The 12218-nt window shown below is 40.2% G+C and overlaps 1 protein-coding gene across 1 annotated transcript in view; it reads right to left on the bottom strand.

Annotated features, from left to right (window-relative positions):
- Nucleotides 1-12218, bottom strand: part of LOC308131920 (transmembrane protein 132B) — a gene marked incomplete at both ends in the record, with an annotated part of 302585 nt that overhangs the window by 132028 nt on the left and 158339 nt on the right. The window contains one exon of the mRNA XM_080498813.1: nt 6442-6582. Coding sequence (XP_080354939.1) covers nt 6442-6582 — 141 coding nt within the window. The remainder of the gene's footprint in view (nt 1-6441; nt 6583-12218) is intronic.

Here is a 12218-nt window from a genome sequence, read left to right as displayed (position 1 = left end):
GCTTCCCACTGGGAAAGTGGGAGGTTTTGGAGCGCTCCCAGAAGCAGCTCGAACATCATTCTACATGGCAGCAATTTGGGGGAAGTAAGTCTTTCTCTGAACAAATAAGTTGTTTCTTCCTATTTTTTTTCCTCATAGTCCAAGGCAAAATTACTTTCAACGCTTCAAGGAAACAGCTACAAACATATAGTTCGTACATATGTAACAGTTACGGCAGCCAATTATGCATTAAGTGCAACCATAGTGTAAAAAAGATGTACATTCCTAGCTGTTGGTTGATGATGAAGATGAAGAAGATGATGATAATGAAGATGTCAAAACAGTAAATTGTGAAATAGGACCTTCCCAGCTATTGCGTGAGTCATGCTCAATTATGCCTTTAGTTTTAAACTACACATGACCACTGTTATTTTCATTCTTTTTTTTTGGTCACAACCTATAAAGAATAGCCTGATATTAGCTTTCTGAAACACTTTGTTGATCCTAATGAGTTTAATTCCACAGCGCATTCAGGCTAATATATTCATGCTTGGTTCAGCTGCTGCGGGAAATACTGTAAAATCATTAAATGGGACTTTTTTCCCTGCGGTCATTGCTACAAGCAAATAGCTCAGGATGATGAAAAACTTTAACACTATTTAGCGCGCGCGCACACACACACACACACACACACGCACGCACGCACGCACGCACGCACGCACGCACGCACGCACGCACGCACGCACGCACGCACGCGAGTAGATAGATAGAATGTCGCTGCATGGAGTGCGGACAGTGCATTACCCCAGTTCTGCTATTGAATGGGGCCCATTAGCAGTGTTAATCTATAGATCTAATCACGATCATGAAATAGAGCACTGCTCTCATTCTGGCAGCATCATCATAAAATATGGCACATTTTCCTCATATAACCCACAATCCAAAACTGAGGTCATCCAGAATCTGGTCTACTTCTCTCTGTTAAGTGTAATTTCACACAGAACAAACAAAAATGTCAACAAGGTCATGGCACAATAAAATTAATATTGCCACGATATGAAGGGGAGAGGGATTACAAAAGCCTGAACTGAGGCGGATGTATGACTAATAAGTTGGAGTGAAAATCAAAATGAATTCCAGTTAAAGACAAATCTTGCTTGAGGGCGCCTCAGTGGCAGGTTTTGATAGAGACCAGACACACACATGCACGATTAAAGAAATGAAAAAAAAAAAAAAGAATAAAGAAAATCTCATTACATTTCAGCCTTCAGAGCAGCTGTATGCACAGGCGGGAAGGCAGAACTAAGCAGAGTGTCAATAACGCGGTATGACGGGCTTGTGTAATCACTGCTAAATGATATCAAAATGATCAAATGGCGAGAAATACACAAATAATGAATAATTACTGTAGAATGAAAATCAATAAAGGGGGGAAAACGGGAGCTGTGGGGGAGCTTTGATCTCAAACTCGACGTAAAGAGGGTGGTCTCATGAAGAAATAATGGAGGTCTCTGGGGACGCTACACTAATTACCATCAACATGATGAACAGCCGCTTTCTTTTTTGGGGTTTCGGATATCGCGTAAACACAATACGTGTACAATAGCAAGCATACACCGACCTCACATCCGCGAACACGTGTACAGCCGCGCACAAAGACACACCTACACACCCGGCAAGGCCCACGCTCTGGTTCTAATCACTGTATCCACTCACCGTACCTTCTCTATTACACAAACGCAGCCTTACACTGTATGGCGTCGGCTCACATTATATCACAGGCTGACAAAAGGTAACACAAATCAATTTGCATGATTAATAGTGAGGGGTAGCAATCATTTCAGCCCTCTCATTCATGAAAAAAGCACACACTCATGATTTCTTGTCCCGAGCAGTAGTATCTCATTAGAGATGAATAGAGATCAGCTTGTTTAATTAGCCATCCCGCCCACACAGTCACTGATAAAAGCCTGTGATCTTTCTGTTGTTAGCTACAGTGTGTATTTGATATATGGATCTGTGTGTATGTGAGATTTCCATGCATGATGGGAAAAAAAAAAGTCAGTTTTTCTTTCCACCATCGTTGTTTCATTTGAGATGTAAAGTGGAATTTTGATGTGTGTGTGTATTCTGTACACGTGTCGCCTGTGCTTTCAAGCACATGCATACATTTCTGCACAATGGTGCTTGGCAAACAGTGATATGAGCTTTGAGGCATTTTTTTCAGTCTTGCATTGATGATGAAATTGTACGTGCGTCTGTGCATGCTTTCAAATTTGCAATTGTTTAGAGTCATATCACAATCCAGTTAGTCGTAGTCTGTTTGCACATGTAGGAATCGACCGGAATAAGCATCGATTTTGCATTTTGTTTAAAATTTTAAAAAAACAAAACGTTTGCATGGCATCCACGAGTTGGTTCTGTTATTTTGTAATACAACCATCATTGCATGAGTACAAATTGTAGTACAATGTAAACCTTTAAGCTCCTTTATAAAATCTTTCTTCAACAAATTTGTCCACTAACTATTTTGAATAATACACTCCACTCACACAGATCATGCTGTACTAAATTCATTTTATTCTGGATTCCTCCATAATCACTGTTTATGATCTACTCACATACGTGTAGAAAAACCATCGACTCGAGTACACCATGCATTAAAAAAGTGGTTTTTCCCAGTTTACGCAGAGAGGGAGAGTGTTGCAGTAGAAATCCTTTTCAAGTTACCCCCAATGCAGCTAAACAGCCATAAACAATAATTTTCAGGAGAAAATACTGTTGTGTAAATGGAGCCTGAGGCGTCACTTTCTGATATCACTTTAATGAAGTTTTCGCTCAATGTGACCAACAAAAACAACAACAAAATAATGACAATAATAATGAGAAAGAAATCCCTCCCATATAGACATGTGAAAATTCCAACAAGTAAGGCAGCTCTTTAGAATATCAACACCTTCCTCAGTGAATAAAATAGACAAAGAAAATACCTCTTTTACCTTCAGGCTACAGTGGCTTGCACATCCAAAATTCATCAAACTATCAGTATCCTGCCAGCCACACTCAAATGCTGCACTGGGATATGAATCCATATGTAGAGCCTTTGGAATCCCCCAATGCAGAAACAGTGGATGGAATGAGTGCATTTAGTCAGAGAAACATCTGTATGTATGTATGTATGTATGTAAAATGGTGCAGAATTTACATATTCAAATAAAAAGACGTACACACACACACACACACACACACACACACACACACACACACACACACACACACACACACACACACACACACACACACACACACACACACACACACACACACACACACACACACACACACACACACGACGCACAAAACCCAGTTAACAAAGCGTTTCAAGTATTTCGGAAAAGTTGCTTCTCCTCTCACACAGATGTTCCACCTTGGGAAGCGTTTTCATAAAGTTGCATTCTCAGACACCCAAGAAACAACGGATGTTGTGTTTTTTCACGTAGTCATCATGTAAATGAGGTTTCAATCACAAATGATTAAAATGTTGTTGACATTATAATTTTTTTTAATCTATAGGGAGCCACGACATATTAAAAAAAAAAAGTTATTTTAAAGTGTCCCGTCCATACGGCATTGGTGTGCCCAACGGACACCATGGAAATGACTCGATCTACTACAAATGCAAGAGCTATAGGTGGCGCTGTAACACTGCAACAGATATACACCCAAAAACCTGGAAGGAAAACACAATGATGACATCATCATTTTGAGCAAACGTGTATGTTGCCTGTCCAAACGTCAACATTTTCACATTTTTCCATTCTGGAACTCGTACTCAAACCAGCCCCATGTTCAAGCTCCTAAAACACTGGATGATCAGCCAAGATCGGCCGAAAATGATACAGTTACATGAAAGGCTGTTGTCGTGTGGACAGGGGCCTGAAGAGCCACAGGTCCCAGACCACCAGTCTTTGTCATTACTACTTTCAAAACATCATCAAAAACCTTATTCAGAACCTTTTGACAAAGACAGTTTGAAAGCTTTCCAAAACATCACATGAAAACTTTTAACCGTCCCTCACTCTTAATTTGAGAGCTTGAATTTGTTGTGTCATCACTTTTATCCACTTCCTCGCCACACTGGGGTCACTTGTTACTGCCACGCCTGTCCATCAGTCAAGGCTGGACGTAGCTAACGGCTAGCTAAGTGGTGCTAATTGAGCCGGGGCTCTGCAATAATAGTCCAATGCAGTGGGGAGTCATTCATCAGCACTGCTCTCAACCAACAGAGAGGTTAGAAAGAGAGAGAAGAAAGGAAGGAGGAGGAGGGGGGCAGTAAGTCAGAAGAAGATGGATGGACAGCCACGAGAGGCGTAGAAGGAATGCAAAAAAGAGCAGCGGAGTAAAAACAAATCGAGGAAGGAGGGGAGATTGACCGATCCGAGTCTACTTTTTTTTCTTTTTTTTGTGTGTCAGATTGCTTTCCGTTGAGTCAGGGCGAATGCAGTTTTTCATTGGCTTCTCTTGACACTAACACGTCCACAAACACTTAATGCATCCTGGAACTGGCAGCGTGACCAAGTCTTTTCTGTCCAAGCACTGTGGACGAATGTGTCTCTGTCCGGTTAGCGTTAAGCTCCCTCCACTAACAACACTGACAGTCTGACGAGAGTGAGTCGGCAAATGATGATGAAGTCTTTCCCTGGTTTTTATCGCCATATGATCACACTACGACTGAACCACGCAGCACACACTATATCTTTTTAAAACTTTAAAAACACATCTGTCAACCTTTGAAGGTGTCAGTGTGACGTAATGATATAATAACAACAACAACAACAATAATAATAACAATAACAATAATAATAATAATAATACCTTGGATGTGCTTCGTTTTCTTGCTGTCACTTATGAAAATACACTTTTTCTTCTTGTGGATTCCTAAATTTCAAACGCTCGTCTTTGATATCAGTTCTCAGAGCTAGCTTTGAGCGATGACAGTCAAACACGGTATTTCCCACAAATCATCGTGACTGCCTCTAACTCTGTGCTGTTTGTGTACAGTCAGTTATTTTTGCTGAGCCATTGAATGACTCTAATTGCCCTCCAGTAAAACCTCTATCCTCAGATTCGGTGCATGATTTTAAACAAGACACTTTTCTCTCCTCTGTGGGGCTTTGTATCTCACCCACGGTGATTACAGTCAATCTCTAAACACTTTCTTTTTTCCCCCTCTATCTGCTTTCTGCAGCGACAAAAGCGCCTGAACTGTGCCCCGGGGTCAACTACTAATTGAATGCTCCATTAGCAACTGAACGAAATCTTTTTTAAAAGCGGTGTGTGTTTACCTCGCTGCCATGGGTGTGGGCACCGCCGACACAAACCAAACACTTTCACACAAACACAAACACACCCAACTTAGACAACGCAATCACTTGCTGAGCCACTAATTTAGCAAAACATGCGCCAGTGTGTTTTTTTCCCCGCCGCTCGAACGGCCCACCCCTCGTGTGCTTTGCGTGCATATATCATCCATGAAGTTGCACTTGTAGCTCTTTCGCCCGAGGCTACGAGTTCAACAGTGTTTGATGCAAACACTGTGCATATCCGTCCGTGAGGGTCCACCCGGATCCCTCCGGGGATCCCCTTATTTAAAAAATCCCAAGCTATGGTCAAAAGTACACGTCTTCATTCTTCATGCAAATATGTGTGGAGCACAGCAATAGACACCGCATGGCTATGCAGAGTCTCATTTAATCCAATTACACAGGCTGCAACTTGCTGGTTCACAGGATTCAATTGCTTCAAGAAATTTTTTTTTCTTAAATTGACAGCAACTTTATAAGAAAAATGGCTGGAAATATAACTAAAAGCTCCATTTGGAGAAAGATATTTGGAATCATATTATGCAGCTTTTATTATGCAGCTTTTCAACACCCTTCACATGGGTCTCATTGGTCCAAAAACATTGTATTAAAAGTTTATTGACCCAAATCCAGCTTTTACTTGATTTTCAGCAATTTGAATATTGGATCATCGGAGCTGCATTCAGAATTTGTTGTGTCTGTGTAAGCTGGACTGGCTCCGTCCACACATGCCCATCTTGGGAAGTACCATGTGCCAGAGCAGAGCTGCCTAATTGTGGGGGGGGTCAAAGGGAGGGCCTACCTTGATTGGGATTGGCTAAACCCCTGATCACAGTGTATAAGGTTTGATTTCTGATTTTGTTGTTGGAGCAACACACTTTTTAAAAATGTAAACAAGCCAGGGAGGGCGATGACATATTTTCATCACTTTTGGGGCGTCAATATGAGGAACGATTATTATTGTTGGAAAACCATTAAAAAGGGAATTGTGCATAATATGACCCCTTTTAAAACTGATTGAGCTAATCCAGCTACTGTCTGACAGGTGTCGACTTAAAAAAAAAAAAAAAAAAAAAAGACATGCGAGCTTCAGTCCTACCTCCGAGCTGTGGAGGAGACCTTCCTCTGACACATCACCGCCAACGAACTGCTTCCCGGTGCCATTTCCTGTTTGATCTCCCACGCGACAACGTTGCTCGGTTTCACAGTAAGGAAGTTGATGCCTGACTGGAACCACACCCTGCAGAGAAAACACAGGAGAGATTAAAAGACGAGAACACGGGTTAACCTAAAGTTCACACGAGCATGTTAGAGACATAAAAGGACAAGATAGCGGGGACAATTAAAGGGGGAAAATTAGTCTAAATTGAATCTGCTGTGGTTGGAAGTTCCACGCCTCAATTATCTCGTTGATTTTCTTTAATCTTCGAGATGTGTCGCGCTACCTTTGTACAAACTGCCGTTTTGAATTGACTCGCGCTGCGTGGCGCCGTCTCCCACGGTCTGTTTTGGATGTGGAAGACAGAGCAGTGACAAGGAGTGAACGACATTCAAGAAATGCTATTTTGATGATGAGAAAGGGAACAATGGCTGATTCGTTTTCTTTATATAATCTGGTCCTTTTTTTTTTTTTTTTATATATATTTTCATTGTGTACCTCGATTTTTATGAGCATACCTTTCACAGCTCATGTTTCACTCCATCCTCAATTACAAATTTATATTTTTTTGTCTAATTTCAACATTTTATTCCCCCAATCGGTACGCTTCCTGTCTTCTAACCCCTCCTTGCCTCCATCTCTCCTTCCACACATTCCCTTGTTGGTCTCCCTTTTATCTCCCATACCCTGTCTTCTCTTTCATCGCTCAGCCTTTCCTTCCCCTCATGCCCACCCAAAGCTTCTCTTCAGCCTTTCATCCATCCCTCAGTGATTCCCTTCTCTTCCTCCCCAACATACCTTGCTTCATGCCTCCCGCTGCCCCTCCTCAATCCTTCAATCTCGAGGCATCCTATAGTTAATCTCCTTATTTCCTTTCCCCCCTTTTCTCTCGCTCTTTTTAATCTGTCCCGGTGTGTTTTGTTCTATTTATCACCTTGACGAAACCCTCCCTCGGTTTATTAACACACTTCATAGAGGCACACATGCGGCTCCTCTCATTAACACACACAATAATGTCTGGCAGACAACAAATACGACACGGACCGACTCTCAAACAAACTTTTTTTGCCGCTCCACAGAAGGGAAAAAGAGCCAATCCTCTTTGTTTCTTTTCTCATTATTACTTCCTCGAGTTGGACTCGCTTCATGTCTTGCCAATAACAGCCTGCAAATATGTCAAGCCCGTCCCTTGACAAGCTCCCTGTACATATGTGTATATACAGATGCACCTGTTTACACATATGTGCAAATACCAATCCAAAAGCCTTTTGGCACAAAGCAGTGATGTTCTTTTGTGAAAACTTGATAACTTGTTTTCTTTTGAAAATGTATTTAATCCAGCTAATTTACATAAAGGAAAACAAATGTTCTCTAATGTGCATTCTATTGTTAGCACACCGTTAAAAAGGTTTTAAGAGGCTGTAACTCAAATGCTTGGGGACATTGTGCGACGTTACGGGAAGGTGGTACAACGGTAGCAAGACGAGAGAGGTTAAACATCTGTACGTTGAACAGGATAACGAGGGATGAGCAACTTTGATCATAGTGAGCGCCACATAGATTTCATCAGAATTATGACTGTAACCCTTTAACAAGTGAGTGACGGTGGATCTGTTTGACTTAGGGCTATGCCACCAAAAATGGATAATATGTACCGTTACAATGTGAAAGCACATCATTTTTTTGTGTTTTCGTTTCACAAAAGTTCTGCAAATGGCAGAAACAGGGAAAAAGGTGAAGTTGACATGTTGTTGGATCACTATTCCGGGTGTCTGGGAGCCATGACACGCTGGAGGCTGCCATTGTTGTTATTGTCCATATTGTCACACATGTGAAGAACTATTTACTATGGTTCTGGTGCTCATAAGCAAGAGCAGTGATTGAATAGTGATTCCATCAAGGAGAAGCATTTAGAATTGTATGGTTTGATTTAAGAAATACCTGGTTACGAAAGCTACAATTTTCAAAACTTTTAATGTTTTGGAAAAACGTTGAGCAGAGGTAAAATCGATGATGATGATTGCTTGAGGTAAGTTCTGATGCCATTATGTGACATTCAGAGAAGACATTTCAAAGAAAGATAAAGGAGCTACACCAAGAGAATAGCAACATCAGACTTTTACCACCATCAATGCTTCAGCAAAAGAGACATTCAACTATGTAACATTAGGAAAGATCAAAGTTTCTGGCCAATCGTGAAAGTAAAACTCATGTTAATAGTGCTAAACAAAGCTAAACTCTTCACAAAAAGAGCTCTTCCAAACTTAATGATTTAATTCAGGAGAATTATATTGATTGGGGGTAATGAGTGGATCAGAGTTTCAAGCTCCATTTGACAAATTAGAAATCTCTTTGAAAGGCAACACTGCAAAAATCACATCACAACAGGCAATAACCCGTTTTTCCCTCTATGTTTTTGGACAGAGTGTGATTAAGGTTTTACAGGCTGGATTTAGCCATAATTACTTTTATGGGGCAAGTGAAGTTTTTGTGAGACAGTTTAAATGTTTTGTTTTATTTGCTTTGTGTTTCTTTGTTGATCATCCAGCATAATGAGAAAGTGTAATCTATATGTGAGCAACAAGTTGAGCGCAATGTGAACAGGATATAATAAATAATAAATGTATTGACCACAAAACTCCAGATCCAAGTGTTCTTATATTGTGGACTGGTTGGTATACACAATTGTATTTAGATTTGAGTGGAATTACTTTCATACAAAAATTGTTTCATTTTTTCAAAAATAAATTCATTGTAACATTGCATAGGACTCTTATTTTAGGCTATTACAGATTACAGTCAGGTTACATTAATAATGATGCACTCTCTCAGTATTTAAAAGAATTTCTCATGTTTTCTCTATTTGTATAAACTGCTATTAGAACACAATTGTCAACTACATAATTTAAAGGCAGTACATCAGAAAACAGCTCATAACAGTTTTTTTTATTGGATTTACTGGCAAGTGGTGTTCAGTAAATGACCTGTACCGACTGCATTATGGGTTAACAATGTTGCCACTTGAATGAATTACAGCAATTGTTTACTCAGTGATCTTGTTAAGTACCCTCTGGCTTCTGGAAGCAGGTTCTCACAGGTATTAATGCACTGAAAGGAAAACAAACCAAAAAATACTAAAAGATGGTTATGCTTTGGTGGGTTGCTTGATCAGGGAAAGTCTTTGAGAAATTATTATGTAGATAAGTCAATACTAATATAATGTGAAGGAATGTTGGCTGGAATATACAAAAATCCCCCACTCAGGACAGTGTTTTAAATTGTAGTTATTACTCCTCAGTGTGCTCAGCATGATTTTTTATCTCATATTAACTTATGTTTAACACCCTCTGCTGCATTATGCACACCATAAACAATTTCTTGCATATTTAGCTTGATTTACCACCAAAGGTCTGGAAGTTAAGAAGAAATCCGATGCACTGCTGAATCAGTTCAACTGTGAAAGAAGGAAATGTAAGACAAAATTAGGGTTTTAGATCTGGCATGTCAAACATAAGGACCGTGGGCCAAAACTGGCCCACAAGAGGCTCAAATCAACCCTGAAGACTAATAGGAGGATATAAAATCTTTAAATATACTGTTGGGTGAAAATATTCACTGCAAATACTCACTGAATTCTATCCCAGAAAATATAAATGGCAGAATTTCACATTAAACTTTTATTTTCTTAAATAATAAATTAACTAAATGGAGAAACTAACAAGGGGTTAAAGAGGTGGAGAATAGGGTGTGTGTGTGTGCGTGTGCGTGTGCGTGTGCGTGTGTGTGTGTGTGTGTGTCTGACAAGCAGCAGAATGATGGACAAGGCTGCGTCCCTTAGCTGCTTGTGTCAGATTCATGAGCAGTGTCGGAGTCTGACGAGTGTCTGTGTGTCCTTCTTTCTCCGTCCATCTGCTTTTTAGGTAATGCAGGAAGACAAGTCAAACTTTCTCCCCGTTCCTCTCCACCCACTTTGCCCCGCCCGCCCCATGCCATACCTCGGCTATAGCTTCCTCTTTTCCTGACAGCTATCCCTTCTTATAACCCAGATGTCTGATCTGCAACACACACTGTCTGGAAAAACTAGCAAAGCAGCAGCAACTATTAACTGCTCTTAGTCATTGCCTTGACGTTTGCTGTTTTGAGTGTAAAATGTAAAACTTGACACACATTAACAACTACAGTCTGTCTGGCCTGTTGGTCACCGAGAGGCTGGGAGTAAATTGATTTTCTGGTGAAGCTGATTGTTTATGGGCACTTTAGTGTTTGTTTTCTAAGTAGAAAGGAGCAAGTGGAAAGAATAGGCAATGAGGCATCCTGCCAGAAACTGACAGTGTGAATAGTTTCCCTTGTCTTTCTGTAAATCAAAATCCTGTCAACTCAAGCTCTTTAAAAGACAAAAAAACAAAGCTACAATTGTTCTCTCATATTAGAAACCATACTAACATTGTTTTTTTTTCTTTTTTAAAGAAAATTCTATCTTTAAGACATGTTTAAACTCCAGGTGGCACCATTACAGTACTTTCTGAACTGTTGATATAAATCAAGCCACTCTTTGGCTGAAATGGTGTTGGAAATGTTCTTTTTTTTTTTTTTTAACCTTTACTTTACTTAGCAGTTAATATTTGAAAATATCGGGGGGTTACCGAGCTGCTTTAAGCTGTAATTTTCAGTTAGAGGGCATAAAGGTAAGTGATTTAAGTCTTCCAGCTGTCTCCAGGTGCAGGAAGGAGTGTGCTACTGTAGTAACTTGGCTCCGTGTGTCGGGTGCATTTGCTCAGCCGTGTGCATGAGAGAGCAAGGCTGCAGTCATATAGAGGATGGCCGGGGATCAGTGCAGACTAAAGTGTCCCACAAGCCATGAAAAGCGGCTGGAAATGTGCAGTTTTAGCTGCTGTTACTGTCATGTAATGATGACAGATCTTCAAGTTAGAAACAGAGTCAAGTTTTGATTCTTGACAGCTGAGTTAAGAGTGTAAAAAAAAAAAAAAAGAAGAAGCTGTACAGCCAATCTTAGCTCTGGACAGACAGAGAAAGATAATCTCCTGATAGTGGAAAAGACATTTTTATCCACTATAGCTGGAGCTTCCAGACCACCTTTTCACAAATGTGACTCTTTCCATGATTTAACATGCTGTTACAATCTTTTGCCAGCAACAGCAGCTCAACTTGGATATTTAATATCCTCTATATTTCTTTAAGTGCAGTTTCGTGTGTGTTGAGCCATGGCAACTCTTTATATTACTGCAGCAAATGACATTCAAACAAACATATCGCACAGAACCAAAAGACACTCTGGTGAGGCCACCTCGACACAAAAGTGTTTTCAGGTTAAAAACTGAAAACTTATTTTGTTTTATGTGTTGACGTCACTGAAAAAGTAACTTTTCGAAAACGTACTGTTATTGCGGCAACGGTGGAAAAAGCAACTTGTGTGCAACTCTGCCCTTGTGCATGCAAACCATGATCGTAGTACCTCCAGAGTTTCATGACTCCTATTCCATATTCTCCTGGGACTAGTTTTATAGTTCAGAGCAAATGTAATAAGAATACAACTTTGTCCTCTATCCATACAAATGTCTGTGTACATTTCTGTTTCCACATCGATGAAGTGGAATACATTTTGAAAATTTTGAAAAGTTCAAAAACAAAAGTTGCAGAGGGATATTTAAAGAATGTCGAAGCCCAAATTCTGATTTTACCAAGCTGTCTTTTGAGAT

The sequence above is a fragment of the Blennius ocellaris genome (assembly GCF_963422515.1).
Source record: "Blennius ocellaris genome assembly, chromosome: 7".
NCBI classification, from domain to species: Eukaryota; Metazoa; Chordata; class Actinopteri; order Blenniiformes; family Blenniidae; genus Blennius; species Blennius ocellaris.
This window is presented reverse-complemented; position numbering and strand designations above follow the sequence as displayed.